The following is a 19692-nucleotide window of genomic DNA, read 5'->3' as shown; positions in this document are numbered from 1 at the left end:
GGTAATTATATGTTATCCCACCTCTTAAAAATGCAAAAAAAAAAAAAAAAAAATTAAAAATAAAATAAAAAATGTTTTGAGAACTCTTGTCCGGTGCTTCTTAAATGCACCACAAAGTACGGACTGTCATTGCTGCCCTCTACTGAATAATGAATGAATTACCATCTACAATTCAAATATTTATGGATTTCGAACAGTTAAAACAAGATTAAAGTTTAAATCCATATTTTATTTCTCTGATATTGATAAAGTACTAGATTTTTTAAACATTGCATTGGTCATGCCACTGAACCCTGTGAAACGTTACAATGTTCAACTTCTGAATGATGGCGCTAGAAGATATATTATATAATTTGACTTCTGAATTGGACATAACTGCATCTATACATTCAGCCATGATGATTCTAGAACACTTCACATCTACATCCAGAATCTACAATCAAGAGAAACATGAGTGAAATAGAAGCATGAACGTTACAATTATGCATCGCAGCATTCGAAACATCAAGTTCTGCTGAACTTTGGGGAACGAAATAAAAACAATACTTAAAAACAAATAAATTATTATTAATCATAATTTTTCTGCCACAAAGATACTGTAAGCACTTAATCGAAGTAGTAATTTTGCAGGAAGATGCTGTTCAGGCCTTTGAAGATGGGTTGATAGTTGTAAATCAGAGCTTTTTCTTCTTCGCTTTGCGAAGAAAACCGATGATGGTTTTTCATTGCTGAAAAAGACAATTAGCACATGAATGCATAAATTAAGCGGTCAGAAAGAATCTACATATACAAACAAAACCAAGTTTAACACCAAGTCAAATTAAAAGGGTTAATCAAAGAGCCAAGATGAGGGATCTTATTTTTCATATTGTATTTTCCATTTTTTAGAAGACTAACCTTCAGAAACAAAGAAGTGGGCAGTGTAGAAAGTGGCTTTGATGGCTGAGAGCGTGTGCACCATACCGGCTTTCTCAATCCACTCAAATGGGCTTTTCTCTGGGTGCCACTGAACAGCATAGAAGGGATATCGATACGCTACAGGATAAATGACAGAGCAACACATAAGAAAATGTCATTATTTACATAGTGATCACTTACCGAACATTTGAACAAACCGACATCTACATATTTACTTCTACATGTTAAACCAAACAATTAGCTCACTACAGCACTGTATTATGAGTGAAATGATTGGTGGGTTACATCACACACATACACTAAGAGATGCTCTGTAGCATTCATACCCTCCATTGTGGAAATGAACTCCTTCTTGCCATCTGTATTTGTAGTTAGGACTCGATAAAAACGCTTAAGCTTGGCATTGCTACTGTAATTCTGTAAGAGCAAATCATGTTCAGACAACTCTAATAAGAACATACAACAGTTGTGGTATACAGTGACTGGTCAGATGTGTCGGGGGTAATGCATTACAAGTACGCAATCAGATTACTTTTCCCAAGTTACTAGTAAAGTTTTTAAATGTACAATAAAATAGTTGTTTTTCCAAATAAGTAACTCCAATTACTTTGTTTTCCCATTTATTGGCCAACAGCTCTAATGTCCATGTTGAGAGAAATCATGAGAAAGGTGCATATGCACCGTGTGCCCTGTGTAAACATGATCTCACTTCCTCAAAAACAGATTCAGTATTCCTAGAAATTAATACAAAATGTGCAATGCAAAGTAAGAATATTGTGCAATAATTAAATCTGTTAAATAGCACAAATAATCTTTATGTATTTAATCTCACTGTTGACTTTTTTTGTTTGTTGATCAAATTTATTATATTTGTTAGCAAGCCCACTCCATGTAAGAAAAAGTTATGCAATATTGTAATGCATTACTTTTAAAAGTAACCTTCCCCAACAATGCTGGTCAGTATGCAAAAATTAGAAGTGTGTGAAATACAGAAGGTTTTTTTTTCAGTTGATGCATAGTGAAATTACATCTGAAAAACAAAATTCTCATATGTATAAAAAAACATTACTAGATTGCTACCTGCATGGACAAGCTCCAGCTGTGGAAATTAGACGTGATGTTTTCTTCTGCCAGGGACTGAACGACATCCTTTGGAAACTTCTTGAACAACCTGCTTTTCTGGGCTCCTGTAATTAGTCAAAATCATTGACCAAATGTCAACTCATAGCAAACAACATTAATGAGCTAACGCAAGACTTTGGTAAAAGCAGACAGCACAAACTGTCCTTAGCAATTTTGGACATTTTTGGTGCGGCTCACCTATTTGTGAAAATTAGCAAGTCATACAAACGTATATATTTAGTAAGCCACATCATGTTGTACATCCAGTTAATGGTTTTGGAAATAAATATATAAATATGCTTATATAAACACAAACAATAGAAGTATGCGTTGTTATATGTTCCCTCCCATTAACCGTCACTTGTAATCACTATAATGGACAACAGAGCTGTAATACTAGTAAGAATGTGACACATTTGGAGAAAAGCACGCACTGTTACCAACCTGGACTGAAGGTCAACGGCAGGGCGACTGCTTTGGTGTCAGTCAAGGTCAACAAGTTCTTGTTGCTGGTAAGAACCGTGAGCTGCTGGAAGCCCTGGCAGGTGCCCCAGATCGGAAAATAATCTGAAGCATCATTAGCCTGCCATGGTTAATAAAGAAGAACCATCAAACCACATCCGTCAGATCAAGATCAATTCAAACTAATTTTCACATGATGTTTTTTTTTTAACTAACCTTTATTGCAAGTTCATAGAAAACCTTTGCCGCTCTGGTAAACTGAGACTTTTCAATGTCCACATTCCCACCAGGCAGCAGCAAACTAAATGGGTTAAAAGCAGTCAATCAATGTAAATACAGATTCAAAGAAAAACCAAATATAACCAAATATAAACCAATTTCCATTTTCCAAACACATCTACCAGAAAAGTCAAAGTATTCAGAAACACTCACCCATTTATTGCGTTGAACAGTTTTTCGTACTCTTCCTTGGTGCGATTTATTCTGCAAACATACATATTTATTTTTATGTATTCTTCCCCTATATATATATATATATATATATATATATATATATATATATTTATATTTGTGTTAATGTAGTCTGTATGTAGCCTGTATTTAACATACCGAATTGGTACAACCCTGGCACCTGCTGACTCCAAGTGCTTCACATATGATGCAGCTATATAAGAAGATCCCTGTGCATGAGGGTCGTCCTCCAAGTTTTCCTGGGCTAAAATTCCTGAAACGCAAACACACACACACACACACACACATACATATAAGGTTCTATCTGCATTTGCAACGTTTTTGCATTCCATATAGTGATATGGGGAACAAGTCTCTACAACATTCCCAAGATGTACTCAACTTGAAAAAAATCATAATCTAAATAAATTGTCACAGCATAAGAATGTGAATAACTCAATTTTGACAAAAATTCACCATGGTTTTGCAACACTAACCATAGTTTTATTATTTGTACTAAAAAAATGGTTATTGTATGCAAATAGTGTTTGCACTTTATTTTACAGTACGTGTTCTAACATGTACTTATAGTGTACTTACAGTGTATTTATCTAAGAAAGTTCTGGTAATACAAGGTAACTACATGGGGTAGGGTTAGGTTTAAGGGTAGGTTCAGGGTAAGTACCTAGTTATTACATAGTTATTGAAATTACTATAATAAGTACATAGCATGTACATGGGGAACAGGATTGTAAAATAAAGTGCTACCCAAATATTAATCAATCCGCATAAAAACCATGGTTACTTTGCTTTTACTTTAACAAACCAATAGTTAATTGTCATTAAGGCTGTACTGGTTTGCTGGTTTAGTTGGTTTTTCAGATTAGTCATGCTGTTGTTTAGCAGCTGGTGCCACAACCACAGATGCCCACAACCCTTTTAAAACCATCAAAGCAGACCAATTAACCACTGGCTGGTTTAACCTTTTTTCGTCAAGGTTAGGTGGTCTTCCAAGCGTGTTTAAAACTTGTTGCCATGACAGTGCTTTTAAGAGTAAAAAAAAAGAATCCAGAAGAAACTAGAAGGTTCTAGCAACAGAGCCGCGCGGAGAAGGATGCTGCGATTCAAAAAGCGAGAGACGTAATATTACAACTAACATCAGCTATCAGACATCATGCATTCATATAACGGGACATTAAAAAGTGATAAAACCGCTAAAAATAATCGTTTTATTCTTACCGATGATGGGTCTGTAATTTAAATTACGAGCGCATGATGCTGGAAAACCGCATAGAAGAGCGGCGAACACCGCGAGCACGAGCACCTGGCGATACATCCACCTCAGGTAGCACAGCAAAGGACGAAATAAATGACAACTCCTCGATGGTATCAGTAATAGAAGGCAATGTCAGCTCCAATGCCGATGTCTTGCTTTTTAATGAAAGCTGCACCCGGATCCGCGTATCCGCAATCGTCACGTTAACTTGACGCGCGTGAATTATCCAGGCGTTGGCTGTTCTCCAGCGAGGATCAGCTCTGATGACGAATTCAGAATAGCGAAGAGTCACGCCTGGCCCCGCCCACTCGAATCGTCACCATACGAATTAAACTGTTCTTAAATGCCAAGTGCATTCTCCTCAGAAGCTAATTGTAATGCCACGTGTGTTTTAAATAAATAATTACACCGTTAAAAGATTAACTGATAATCGCATAAATGCACAATGGCGAGGCTTTGATTATAATGATTAGCTATTTACTACATTAAATACAAAGAAAAGCATTGCATGGCATTATTAAAACAATATCAAGACAAATCTCTCAGTGACGACCATCATAATCAACAATGATGACATTTCATAACAGGGTAACCACTTGTACTAATGGTGCATCAGTTCTGTAGAATGAATACGTGCTCTGGAGGAAGTATATGATGTAATACACAGCCATAGAAGACTTTTACTGTGGTGGGTTGCTAAAAAGTAAACTTGGCTCTCAAACAGAGGTGTGTAAGTGTGTAAAAGTTCAAAAGTTCCCGTAGGTCAGTTTAGGCCATAGAAAACTTTCTGAAAGTTTTGTGTAAAAGTATTTATGTACTGCCAGTAAAGGGCAAGTTCTTCTGAAGTCATAAGTTGTTGTTTTTTTTGCAAAACTAACCAACTTCCTGTCAGGTCTGCTACCTACCAAGACCACAAGAACAGCAGAAAGTGTTAAGTAAGCAGAGCTTTAAATGTGATTGCACTAGAATCAAAATTCTTTATTAGCTCTGAGCAAACTGGGTATTCATAGGGGCATCAGTAATGTTGTTTTAAGGCACGTTTATAAAAATTACTTAAACGTCCCAATTGAAATGATTAAAACTGAAATGATTTCTGTAAAACCAGTGGTCGGATGCTGTATGTCCTCTTGAGTTATAGCCACTTGACTAGAGACTGGTCTCTGTGTGAATGTCCACAAAACTGGAAGACTTTGTGAATATACAGTATATTCAGAATTCAGAATAGCAGTAGGCTTTTTAAAAAGGGTATATTTAAAGATTAAAGTTACTAACTACCCAGCTCCCATTTTTAATATTCTTGTTACAGTAAGTCAGTTATGATCTGATGATGATTTCCGAGCTCTTCTTTTCTCTTCAGCTTTTCTGGATCTGATGTCATAAACCAGAACGACAACAATAGCCACGCCCACCAGAGCAGAGACGACCAATTGGATCACAGCTTCAGTCGAATTGCAACAGCAGACACATTCTGAAGGAAAAGAAGAACTGAATACATATAAGTATGTGGAATGATTGATAATATGCTGCTGATGTGCTGTTTAGTGATGGTTTGATGCTACCTGAACATGGTTGACAGAGTGTAGTGATGTCCAGATGTTGAGTCTGGTTGCTGATGGGATTGTTGAGCACACAGCTGTAGCTGTTTTTATCCTGATATTCCACCTCCAGAGGTAGAGAGAGACTGATGCTGAGATCAGACACACTGATGCTGGACAATAAACTGTTTCCTTTGTACCAGGAGAGAGTCACATGACTCTCATTCACCACTGAACACAGCAGCACACATCTGGACGCTGATGATCCTGATGGAGGATTTTGAGGACAGTAACTGGTGATGACAGGAACGGGAAGACGAGCTGGAAAATATTAGAAAAATATAACTAAATCAGATTAAATTGTCTGTGTCTGAGTTTGTGAGTTTTTACTCACCAATGACAGTAACATTGAACGTTTTCCTAGACACTTGTTGTCCAATCATCTGTGCTTTATAAAGTCCAGAGTCTGTGGTTCTGGTGTTTGTGATGATCAGAGATCCAGTCTGATGATCCAGCTGCAGTCTGTCTTTGAATCTGTCATGAGTTTCAGCGATGACTTCGGATGAAATGTTGAGTTTAGCGATGCAATAGTCTCCGCATGTCCACATGATCAGATCGTCCTCTTGTATTTTAGTCACACCAGTCGGTAGGGAGACAGAATCGCCCTCTATCACCAACAACGACTCGATTTCATCTGCCTCAACCCCAAACACAACTGAAACATGCAAGAGCATTTCTTCAATCACTGACTAAACCGCTTTTCTAACTTTCTGTTGGTTCACTATTTTAGATTTCATCATCAAACCACTTTACCACTTTACACGCATAACAGGTCGTCACAGTAAAACCACAGATTGATACGATTGTCAAAAAAAACATGGCTTAAAGTTTCTTCTTAAAGTTTAAAGTACACCATTAACACACAACAATAGGTTTACTGATAACCAGCACTAGATTAAAATGACAAGATGCATCCAAATTGCTTACTATACTAATATAAGCTTGCTAAACATTGCAAAATAACAATCATTAATTTTAAACAGTAGATTTATACTCCATTATAAAACTGCAAGAGCTAAAATGGCTTTAAAAAAGGCATTTTTTTTCTTACCAACAAGACGCCAGAAGCACAAACCAAACAAAAGTAACCCATGAAGCATTTTTATCAGCCGTTTACTGAGCTGTCTGAGAGAACATCACTCAAAATGTGACCAGGTCTGAATCCTCCCCTATTTTACACCCTCCCTGTGCTCACGCACTAACTGTGCATCTGCTTTTGTCCTACATGCATCTGTTGGTAGAAAGTACATCTTGATTGACCAATCATGATAATGACAGGCCTATATGTCAAAACTGCTGATATTAAAAGGAATAAAGGTCAATAACTTACTTTACTAGTTGTGTGTAAACTGAAACCTACTTAAGTGCAATTTCTCATAATGGTTATGTTTTTTTCTACATTAAATATTAAATAGTCATTGGCAAATCGATAGCTTATTTTAAATAGCATTATTGACAGACTAACTACTTTAAGAGTTTATTTATTTTAACAGGAAAAAGTCTGTGGTTCATGTTAGCAAGACAGGAAGAAGCCATTTAACCGCATGCAACATAGATATTCCGTCCACCCAACAAAACAAAACCACCTTTATAAGAAATCAGCTCTAGGTTTCAGTTCGAGCTTGTCAGTCTTCTCTTGATCTGCTTTATGAGTGTGATAATGAAAACCAATCTAACTACCAATACTATTTTTGTTCCTATTATAACATTAACCATTTTCAAAACCAGACCTAATTTTATAAGAACGGACATACTTTTTATTAACTTGATTAGAGGTATCCCTTACAAATATTAACCATGGTTTTACTACAAAAAAAAAAAAAAACATGGTTATTATTAAATTAACCATGGCTTTGAAACACTAACCATGGTTTAACTATGGTATTTGTAGTAAAAGTGTGGTTTTATACACACACACAAACCATGGTCACTACAATATTACTATAATAAAATCATGGTTAATTTTTCTAAGTGTAAATCTGATTTCATGTTGACTTACACCAGCCTGTACCAAAAAAAAAAAAAAGAAAAAAAGTCACACCAACTCTGTTTCCTGGTCATGAGGTGGAAATGCATTGCAATGCACACCTAGGACACACAAATGCGTTTGACTACGTCGTTTTCATGAGGTAAAGTTACTTTATTTTATTGAAAAGAGCTCTGTTATCTGAAGCCCACGTGATTACACGTATTTTGGAAAATCATTAGGAAACGATAATTAAAGCTCAAAACAGTTAAAGCTAATGTTGTTGTTTGCAGGTGACGACGCGTGAATCAATACTTGACAGGTGGAACTTCCTGATATTTACTTCCGATCTTCGGAATGCGTTTTGTTTTGGCTTATCAGCAGCGAAACAATCATGATTTCGACTCCGAAGACGAATATGATTCACAAATGAATTTTAACCGGGTATAAAATATCTCTATACAGTATTGTTAAGTCGGTTACATACAATAATGTTAGTTAGAAAGGCATGTTTTCGTTGGGTCTGATACGAGCTATTTAAATGCTAATCACTCGTAAACACAACAACAGTTTGCTAACTACACTGGTCATCTTTACTCACCAAAATGAAGACCAAGACCCCTGTTTTACTTTTATGTTTTTTGCTCGCGATAGGTGAGTATTTAAAAAGCTTTAGACATTCAGTTTCACTTTGTTGCTCTTTAACAGCTTTGCTTAAGTTTGAGTGTGCATTTGAAATCAAACTAGCCTATGTAAATTAATTTTGTTGTTGAGGGGTATACGTAGGTGTAATATTTACATAACCACAATCACACACATCTGCTCATTCTGTGGTAGTGTACTACTGTTTCCCCACAAACAACTAACCTGCTAACCTTTATTAAATATAATGAGCTGATTAGCATTTGGATTTGCTCAATGTTGTCAGTATGTGCAACTGTTTCTGTATTTCTCCAGGTGTGTTTGGTGCTGATGTAAAGTCAGTGATGGAGGGAGTTTCTGTCACACTACACACTGATCTTACTGATTTACGGGGATATGAACTTATACTGTGGATATTTGGACCTGACAGCACCCGTATAGCTCAGATCAACAATGTAGCCAATAAGATCTCCATATACAATGATGCTCTTGATGGGAAATTCAGAGACAGATTGCAGCTGGATGATCGGACTGGATCTCTGACCATCACTAACAGCGAAGCCGAAGACTCTGGACTTTACGAACTGCAGATCATTGGTGGAAAAGACATCCCACCCAAGAAATTCAGTATTATTGTTTCTGGTGAGTCGTTTTGTAGTTGAATTGCTGTTGATTTCAGTCATTGAACCACATTGAGGACACTGGACTAGTCACCTGAGTCGGTCAGCAGGTAAAATGTAAAATTAGCCAAGTCACATGTTGTTACTTTTGTAACTTTACGATCTTTCAATCATCCTATATCCTCTTGGAGACAAAGCCAAGGTGGATGTACAGTATCAGGTTTCTTGTGTAAAGAGTAATATGAGACCTTTGTCACAGCCTGGCATGTGTAATTTGTGGCGAGTGACCCAGAGAAACAAAACTAGTGGAAATTTTTTGTTGATGTAGGTGTTGTTTAAGACTTTTTATCTTTTTATTAGTATTATTGTATATTTCCGAGTCAATGAGATGAATGGATGCTGGTAAATAGATGCACAGTTTTGGATTGTCTGTTTATTTTGTTGTGTTTTCCATCTCTAGCTCCTCTGCCTGTTCCTGTCATCAGCAGTAACTCTTCACAATGTTCTTCATCATTTTGTTCATTGGTGTGTTCAGCTGTGAATGTGAGTCATGTGACTCTCTCCTGGTACAAAGGAAACAGTTTATTGTCCAGCATCAGTGTGTCTGATCTCAGCATCAGTCTCTCTCTACCTCTGGAGGTGGAATATCAGGATAAAAACAGCTACAGCTGTGTGCTCAACAATCCCATCAGCAACCAGACTCAACATCTGGACTCAACTCAGCTCTGTCACACATGTGAAGGTACAGCAGAGATGATATTAGTTGATTTGTTCTTTTATTCTCTTGTTCTATAGCACTTTAAAAGTTGTATTTGTTAACTATCTGTTCTCTCTGTAGTGGATGCATCAAGTTTAACCAAAGGAGACGGCTTATCGTTAGGTCACATGGTTCTGATCTGTAATATTGTAGTTAGTGTACTAGTCTTGGCTGTGGTTGGGATGTTCATTATCTACTGGAAATATAGAAAAAAGGATCAACCGGGTAAGTTCAATCACATTTAACAGAGCAAGATGTATTTGTCATGTAATTTTGATCACATTTACTGTATATATTATAATTGATTTACCTCATTATAACTGATTTACTTGCCATATTCATTGTTTCAGTGGCTTACTGCACTTTTAATATCTTGTTTTAATAACAAGCATGTCTTACTCTTTGATCATTCATCCGAGTTTTTTTTTTATCACTCATTGTTTTACCACTGGTAATAATTTTATTATCAATCTCTTCAATTTGTTTGAAAAGTAGATTGTGCACCCCTGAATGTTTACTCTCTGTCTAGATTCTCCAGATGATGATTTGGCTGAGACCGATGAACTGAAGACAATCTCCACGAGGGTGGGAGAGTCAGTCATTCTAAACACTGGTGTTACTGCAATACAAAGTTTTGACGTGCTGCAGTGGAGGTTTGGAGAATTAAACACAGCAAGCACAAACCCATTCACTGTCATCGCCAAACTGAATGAACCAAACAATTTTGATTTTACTGCTCGTGTTGAGAAACTCAGAGACAGCTACAGACGCAGAGTACACCTGGATAAAAAAAATGGATATCTTACAATTAATGAAATCCGATCCACAGATTTTGGAATTTATAAACTGAATATCTCCAGAAAGGGGAGAAATGTGATTTCCAAGTCATTTATCGTCCGAGGTGAGAAGCTCAAATCATTAAGTAGAGTAAAGATACATTAACAGAAGATAGATGATCTGAAATGATCGATTTAATTCATGCATCCTTGTTTATAACAATAATCGTTTGATTTTTTTGTTTTCTTTACAGACTCCTCAGAAGACGAAAAGAATGTTCAAGAAGAGACAAAAACATTAATGAATGGAGAGACTACTGCAGACACTTGTCTATAGCTTCTGTTACATTATCCTTACTATATAAAACATCTCTAATTTTATGAGCCTTTAAAACTAGAAAATGTGTTTAAAATAATGCTGCATACTGTTAACCGATGAAAAGTAACATAACAAAGGGTTGCTTTTGACTTTACACTAACTATTTTGTCATTGTTGTTTTTGTCGTTTACAGTTGATGAAATGTATTATGCAGATATTCATGTTACATTAGTATCAATTGTACAGATTTGATTATTGTAAATGAACAAAATATTTTTTTATGGTGTCTGCCCTCTAGTGTACAATTTATATAATGGCGTGTTTTTTTTTAAAGCTCTAACTAATAATGTGAATGAGAGGCTGCAACTTTGTTCTGAATGTAATGTAATTATCATTAAGAACAAAGTATGAGTTTATTTTATTACTATTTAATAAAAAAAAATTAAAGTAATTGTACTATACATTTTTGGAAAACCTTAAGGGAAACCTTATTCCATAAATGCAAAACAAAAACACATATATATAGTGGTGTGAAAAAGTGTTGGCCCCCTTCCTCATTTCTTATTTTTTGCATGTGTGTGTCACACTTGAATGTTTCAGATCATCAAGCAAACTTAAATATTAGTCAAAGATAACACAAGTGAACACAACGTGTAATTTTTAAAAGAAGGTTTTTATTATTAAGGGAAAACACAATCCAAAACTACATGGCCCTTTGTGAAAAAGTGTTTTGCCCCCTAAACGTAATAACTAGATGGGCCACCCTTAGCAGCTGTTCTCTGAGTTTGGTTCACTAGGCTACACAATCATGGGGAAGACTGCTGATCTGACAGTTGTCCAGAAGACAATCATTGACACCCTTCACAAGGAGGGTAAGCCACAAAAATTCATTGCTAAAGAAGCTGGCTGTTCACAGAGTGCTGTATCCAAGCATGTTAACAGAATGTTGAGTGGAATGAAAAAGTAAAAAAAAAAAAAAAATGCACAACTAACCGAGAGAACCGCAACCTTCTGAGGATTGACAAGCAAAATCAATTCATGAATTTGAGTGAACTTCACAAGGAATGAACTGAGGCTGGGGTCAAGACCTCAAGAGCCTCCACACACTGACGTGTCAAGGAATTTGGCTACAGTTGTCATATTCCTCTTGTTAAGTCACTCCTGAACCACAGACAACATCAGAGGCATCTTACCTGGTCTAAGGAGAAGAAGAACTGGACTGTTTCCCAGTAGTGCAAAGTCGTCTTTTCAGATGAAAGCAAGTTTTGGAGCTCATAGCCAAAGTTACTTGGAGTCCAGTGTTAAGTTTCCACAGTCTGTGATGATTTGGGGTGTAATGTCATCTGCTGGAGTTGGTCCATTGTGTTTTTGAAAACCAAAGTAACTGCACCAGTAAAACAGTAAATGCACCTGTTTACCAAGAAATCTTGGAGCACTTCATGCTTCCTTCTGCTGACCAGCTTTTTGGAGATGCTGATTTCATTTTCCAGCAGGATTTGGCTCCTGCCAACACTACCTTCTGTATCAGCAGCAGAGAGATTTACCAGATGGTAAGTAACTGTAAGTTACAGTGTGCCTTTTCATTGTTCATTTCTTTATTGTTCAAACAGGCCAGGAAGAAAGTGATCCAGTTATTGACGTATTGAGTTTCAGTTGTGTACTTTTGTTTGTAAAAAAAAAAAAAAAAAAAAGTACAATAGCTTAGTATGTGAATATGTGAAGATGTTCTAAATTTAAGATGTTCACTACAAAGCTTCCCCTCTTATTTTAAATGTAATCACATAAGTTTCTGCCTAGGGTTTAATGATATTTGGAAAAGGTCAGGCTTTGGGACGCACTATTAATTTGTCATAATTTATCAGACTGGATTGATGCTTAGTTACATGCATTCTGTCATACTTTATACTGGCCTTGTTACATCCTGCACATTAAATTGCATTTACTGTATTACAGAGAAGTGAAAAAGCATGTTCATCTGCCAGTTGTGGGTCTTTAATGCAGAGACCTCTCTCAGTTACTCTCTGGTGTAACTGACATGCATTGAATTTCTGTAATTCTTATGATTCACCTGCAGAACTTTCCACTCCCAAGTTACTGTTTCCCAACTGGCTTCAATAGACTGATACTTTTAGATGTTGAACAACATTACAAAAAACAACTGCTCTCAAACATGCTTTGATATTCTTTGCTTAGTCTTCTGCCTTTCTTCTTCTTGTGCTTGTGTTGGTCCCAAAATTTGACATGCAAGTTCTAGAGAGCATCAAAAGTTAGCAAATGAATTTCTGCTTATACGCAGCAGCATCAGTAAGATCTATCAAATTTTAGTGCCAGTGACTGTAATAGGAAAACAAGCAGAAATGATTGTTTAAATGTGGTTAATAGCAACTGAAATCCAGGTGAGGCATGACTTTCACTGATCTCTGTCTGAAAAACTGCTTCTGTTTGTGCTCCAGATGTGATTGTTGAGAAGGATGAAATGAAGTTAGTATTCATGCCAGTGGGAGGAACTGCCCTCCACTCAACTGTACCAGCACATCATTGAGCAGCAGACAGCACACCCTGATGCTTTTCTCGTCATAGCTGGGGATTTCAACCATGCAGACTTAAAGAATGTGTTTCCAAAAATACACCAACTTTCCAACACGAGGTAAAAACATTGACTTTGTTTACACCACACAGAGAGGAGTTTACAAAGCCCTCTTCCACCTCAGTGTCTTAGACCACATCACTGTCATGCTAATGTCTGCATACAGACCACCCGTTAAAGTCACCAAACCAGTTCACAAACAGATGCATGTGTGGCCGGAAGGGTTGTCAGAGTATCTTCAAGACACCACTGACTGAAATATGTTTAAGCAGGCTGCCACATACAATAACACCACAGACTGTCACTGCCTTTCACTTTTTGAATGGAATTAGTGAAATAAATAAACTTTTAGATGATATTCTAATTATATGACCAGCACCTGTAATTGTGTAATGTGAATTAGATGCAATTTTGGTTTGATTGTTATTTCACAAAATGTTAATTAATGTTCGAGAGATCGGAGCGGGTTCGCGAATCATTTGAGTCAGTTCGGGAGTTCGGAGCGGGATTGCGAAACATTTGAGTCAGTTCGGGAGTTCGGAGCATGAATCATTTGAGTCAATTCGGGAGTTCGGAGCGGGATCGCGAATCATTTGAGTCAGTTTGGCAGTTCGGAGCGTGAATCATTTGAGTCAGTTCGGGAGTTCGGAGCGGGATCGCGAATCATTTGTGTCTGTTCGGGAGCTCAGAGCGGGTTCGCGAAACATTTTAGTCAGTTTGGGGATCGCGATTTGAGTCATTTTGGGAGTTTGACGCGGCTTCGTGGATCATTTGAATCAGTTCGAGAGTTCGAAGCAGGTTCGCGAATCAGTCAGTTCGGAGCCGGATCGCGAATCATTTGAGTCAGTTTGGGAGTCTGGAGCAGGTTCGCGGAGTCTGGAGCAGGTTCGCAAATCATTTGAGTCAGTTTAGGGATCTCGAATCATTTGAGTCAGTTTGGGAGTTTGACGCGGCCTCGTGGATCATTTGAGTCAGTTCGGTATTTCGGAGCGGGATCGCGAATCATTTGAATCATTTCTGGAGTTCGTGGCGGGTTCGTGAATCATTTGAGTCAGTTCGGGAGTTCGGAGCGTGAATCATTTGAGTCATTTCGGGAGTTCGGAGCTGGTTCGCGAATCAGAGTCAGTTTGGAGTTCGCGAATCATATGGATAGACATTTTTAACTAATTTAGTAGCTAGTTCTAATTACGTTTTCCACGCGTGTTTAGGTGTGATATGTGAACTCGTTTTTTTTATTTTATTTTTTGTCCTAAAAAGTGAACGTATTTAGGCTAATGTAAAGTTACATGATAAAGTCATGAATGAATAATAGCGTAAAGAACCTTTGAGCCAAAAGGGTCCTTTATTTTCATCATAGAACCTTTTTAGCATAAAAGGTTCTTTGGAGTTGAGTAAAGAACCCTATGGTTCTATATAGAACCCCAATGAACCCTTTTTTTAAGAGTGTTGTCCAGTGTTGGGCAGTGTTGGGTGTAACGCAGTTATTTTTGACAGTAACTAATACTGTAATGCATTAATTTTAATTTTAATTAATTTTAATTTTAAATTAATTAAGTGCAGCCTAACCTGTTTGCAGCAGCGCTGCATTTTAGGATTGGTGGATGCCAACCACTGTAAACACGAAGATGCACTGTGGGTGTGTTTCTGTTTTTTCAAGTATGTCAAGCCGAGAGCAACACGAGTTTCTCAAAGTGGAAATATGCTCATTATTTCACTTTAGTTGAGCATAAAGACAAAAACCTTTTATTCAAATGTAAGCTGTGTCTTTCTGGTTCAGTGTCCTATCCTAGCCTACGAATTTCCAATCCGTGTGCTCAGATTTTGTAAACCGTACCGTCTGTTTTTGAATCTACCCACGAATTCATAATCTGCGCGCACACTTTCGCAATCCATTCCCATGGATTTTTTAAACTGTAGCCTACTCACAGATACATGCAGCAAGCTCCTACGTGTTAACATACAGTTTTAATGAATATTATTATGTGGAATGGGTCTACAGCAAAGTGTCTTAAGTGATTCTCTGTATGTTTTTCTCATACAGGTGAAACACTGTTGAAAACATGCAGCCTGTCTCTACTGTGGAGTCGCTGTCTTTCAGTCAGCTCCTTAGCATGATAACATAGATTTCATTTTTAAACAGCATTCATATATATATACATATGTGTATATATGTTTCTCGAAATTGATTCTGAATAATTCATATGGCTTTTATTTATTTATTTCAAAATGTTTTGTGTATGTTGTCCATTGTTGTTAGTTTTCATACTTAAGCTGGGAAAGGAACATTTTTAAGGGCTCAACACAACAGCTTTTATGATGCAGAAGCCACTTTAGTTTTTGATTCGTAATATATTATTCAGGTGTTTTGTTATTTATTTCAGAAATCCTTGTGATATACTATATTCAGTTTGATCCCGTTCTTCGTGATTCCATGTTTTAAACTTTAGTTAGTGTGTAATGTTGTTGTTAGAGTATAAATATTATCTGTAAAATTCTAAAGCTCAAAGTTCAATGCCAAGCGAGATATTTTATTTAACATAATTTGACTACAAAAAACGACCCTTTGGACTAAATCCCTCTAGTTCCTGCAGTAATGACGTCACTAAAACAGTTTTTTGACTAACCTCCGCCCACATGAATACACAAAAAAGAAGCCGTGGTCTTGTTGAGCTCCGACGGAGAAGAGGAAGAGCTGCGTTTGTGTTTGTCGCCATGTCGTCAAAACGCTGTTATTTTCATCTCAGATTGTTTGGGCTTCCCAGGGATGCTGTACTTGGAGATTAGAATAACAGTCTGGCTGCTTTTTCTTCTGTGTGGGTGTATTCAAGCCGCGCGCTCCAGTTTGAATCTGAATAGCGCGTTCAGCGCGGGGGCGTGGTCACATTAGATATAGGGCCCTATTTTAACGATCTGAAACGCAAGTGTCAAAGCGCGAAGCGCAAGTAACTTTGTGGGCGGGTCTCGGCGCTGTTGCTATTTTCCCGGCGGGATAAATGGCTCTTGCGCCCGGCGCAAATCTAAAATGGGTTGGTCTGAAGTAGCTTCATTATTCATAGGTGTGGTTTGGGCGTAACGTGAAATAAACCAATCAGAGCGTCATCCAACATTCCCTTTAAAAGCAGGTGCGCAAGTTCCATTATGGATTGCTATTATTATGGCGTATTTACCAGGCGCACGCCAGGAGCGGTTCACAGCCGAGGAGACTGATGTTCTTGTAAGAGCAGTGAAAGACAGAGAAGTTGTGTTGTATGGGGATGGGAGAAACCCACCCAAAATAGCGTCGGTTAAACAGGCGTGGGAGGAAATAGCCACAATTGTTTCATCGATTTTTTTTCCTGGTTCTTGACGGACAAACCAATTTGTCAGATGTCCTTATATACATATATGACCTCAAACAGGTCTGATCCTTAATTACTACAATTAGCCTGAATAATTTGTAAGCTAGATTTATGCCTATTTTTTCACATCTTCGTGGCACACCACAATGATTTCCGTCATCTCATGTGTTAATATTTTTTTAGTGTAACAATTTATGATTTGCAAAAATAACTGTTGCATCTGTGTAGATTACATGAGCAAAGTGTATGCGCGTTGTGCACGCTATACATTATGGTCAAGCATGCGCCCTTAAAATAGCATAATGAACAACGCGCAACGCGCCACTGACTTTAGACTAGTTTTTTTTCTGGTCAGTGGCGCAATTGTTTAATGGAACAGCAAAATAGCACCAGGGATTGTTTGCGCCGGAACACGCCTCCTTTTTTGCGCTGAACCGCCCAGGGAGCGCAAGTTCAATCACTAGTTTAGCGACGTGCTTCTGTGGAGGGAAAAGCGCGCTTTGCGCGGGTGCAAAATAGGAATGACACATGCGTCGGTGTACAAAGTCAATTGCGCTGGGTGCAAGATAGGGCCCATAATGTAGGGAGACATGAAAAACAGACATTGCGTTGTTTTCATATGGATTACTTTATCTCAGAATATTTGTTTTCGGCAGCACTTGTTTCGTTTTAAAGTAGACATGTCAAGCTTTCTATAGATATCTCTCTCATGTCTCTTCGTTGAGTATTCACGGAGTTACACTTCATTTTAATGACGTGTTTGTAAATGAAGATCAGCGCACACAAAGGTTGCAGACAGCGCATCTTGTTTGTTACCTTTATTTTATAAGTGCACAAAGTTTTTTTGTTATTATGTCTGTATCCAAAAAAAAGTTGACCCTTTACAGATTCGATTGATGTATTGCTCTTATATGTGCTATTAAAACTGAGAGTGTAATTTAAGTTCTTTTCGGGGTTATCAGGAGAAAATGACTCAAAACGCATATATGCGTTAATCGACTTCAAAGGGTTAATGGTTACAATTTATGTTTAACTCGGTTCCCGAAAATTATAGTCCACATGTAAAACTATGTGCAGCACATTTTGCCGAGGACAGCGAGCTTCCTCGATCTCAGTCAGTTTAATGCCGGATTCGCACAAAGATTATTCTTGAAAGATGGAGCATTCCCCTCTTTGTCTGGAGAAGGCGTTGTTTATGGACCACAACCGGTAAATGAATTTTATTATTTAAGTTGGTGCGTTTAACAGTTTCTGTAACTTATTACACAAAGGGCAACACTGTTTAGCTTTGTTAACTAGATGTTAGGGCTGTGCAAAATAATCAATGCGATTATCATGCGCATCTCGTCAGTAAAAACGCTCCTGTGATTATAAGTAACGTTACATCTCCAGCATGTTCGTTCTTTTACTGTCTATGGTTCAGATCAGGATATCCAGGTTTTCAAAACAAATCCTGCCCACTTGCTTCTCATAACTAGCCCAATCGCGTTACCAGGAGGGCCGCGTGTGCTAAATTGGTTTCGAAACACATCACAGGAACCGCTGGCCCAATCAGAACTCGTTACGTTTTTCTGAAGGAGGGACTTTATAGAACAAGGAAGACATCAGCCTGTTTTTATGACAGTGAAAACAGTGGTATACAGATAGGTGAATTGTGTGAAAAATACTGTTTTTTTTACACGCGAAACATGAACACGTTATATTGCACACTGTAAACACAATCAAAGCTTCAAAAAAGCACAAAAAACAGGACCTTTAATCAAAATAGTGTTTAAAAATTACTTTCTGTTTTACTTTGTGTTTGTATAGACCATAACGCATAAAAGCACAAAACAATGGGAACATTAAAGAAAGTACTTTAAAAAAGTAACTAAAAAGTTACTTTTAACAGTAATGCATTAGTTTTTGGTGTAAGTAATCAACAAAGTAATTGAGTTACTTTTTTAATTAAGTAACTAGTAACTGTAACTAGTTACTATTTCTTAGTAACTAGCACAACACTCACTGCTTACGGTATTGTTTTTAGATACACAGCGATAGTTTAGAAAAGTGTTTTATAATTACTATTCCCCGTCTCCAGCTCACTCGCGTGTTTGAAGATGAAACATTACACAGAGCATGTTGCATTCTCGGAAACAGTAGCCCATGGCTACATCATTTCAGCAAATGTAGCAGCTAATCCAGGCATTCCATGCATACAAAACATTGTTTTACTATTCACAGTATACATGCAGCTTACTGCAAAATAGTAGGAGTTGTGTGGAAGTATGCCATTCCGAACACAGCTTCTGTACTGATTTCATTGTACTTTAATTATATTCAACAGATTCTGCTAAATATAGTAGGTCGTCCGGGTAATTGATGCATACAAAAAATTTGCACCCTATGCACAGCATACCGTACATACTGGATACTGCAGAAATAGTAAGGGTATGATAGTATGGTTTGATGAATTCATGAATTCGATAGTAGTTTTCCCAGCATAGTTTCATCAATGACTTTTTAGCTTTTCACTCGTATTGATCCGCATTGAAAACTGAAATAATATGTTTATAATATGTTTTTTCCTACTATGGAAGTCAATGGCAACCACCAACTGTTTGATTACCAGCAATCTTGAAAATATCTTTATTATATGTTCAACATAAGAAAGCAAGTCATACAGGTTTGGAACGACATGAGGGTGAGTAAATGATGTCTGAATCATTCCTTTAAACCACGTTGTTGTTTCATTATAATGAACTGATTTGGGGGGAAAATGCTTGACCTGATATTAAGTGTTTTTGAATGTCCCATTGAAAGAATCTGATTTAAAAATAAAGCCAACTAACAATACCCACAAGTATGCAAAACTGCTGTTCATC

General features: G+C 37.3%; 2 protein-coding genes across 2 annotated transcripts; both read right to left on the bottom strand.

The window, feature by feature from the left end:
- Positions 1-189: 189 nt before the first annotated feature.
- Positions 190-4524, bottom strand: LOC113080560 (gamma-glutamyl hydrolase). The gene is made up of 9 exons (XM_026252721.1): positions 4192-4524; positions 3112-3226; positions 2935-2985; positions 2719-2803; positions 2485-2623; positions 1999-2105; positions 1245-1335; positions 898-1035; positions 190-728 (listed from the first exon to the last, which is right to left on the bottom strand). The coding sequence occupies exons 1-9, from the start codon at positions 4286-4288 to the stop codon at positions 607-609; spliced, it is 945 nt and encodes a 314-aa protein (XP_026108506.1). The 5' UTR covers positions 4289-4524; the 3' UTR covers positions 190-606.
- A 451-nt stretch (positions 4525-4975) lies between these two features.
- On the bottom strand, positions 4976-7006 carry LOC113080561 (SLAM family member 5). The gene is made up of 4 exons (XM_026252722.1): positions 6875-7006; positions 6158-6478; positions 5788-6084; positions 4976-5696 (listed from the first exon to the last, which is right to left on the bottom strand). Exons 1-4 carry the CDS (start codon positions 6921-6923, stop codon positions 5539-5541), a joined length of 825 nt encoding a protein of 274 aa, XP_026108507.1. The 5' UTR covers positions 6924-7006; the 3' UTR covers positions 4976-5538.
- Positions 7007-19692: the final 12686 nt, after the last annotated feature.

This window comes from Carassius auratus, unplaced genomic scaffold (genome assembly GCF_003368295.1).
Source record: "Carassius auratus strain Wakin unplaced genomic scaffold, ASM336829v1 scaf_tig00031568, whole genome shotgun sequence".
Taxonomy (NCBI): domain Eukaryota; kingdom Metazoa; phylum Chordata; class Actinopteri; order Cypriniformes; family Cyprinidae; genus Carassius; species Carassius auratus.
This window is presented reverse-complemented; position numbering and strand designations above follow the sequence as displayed.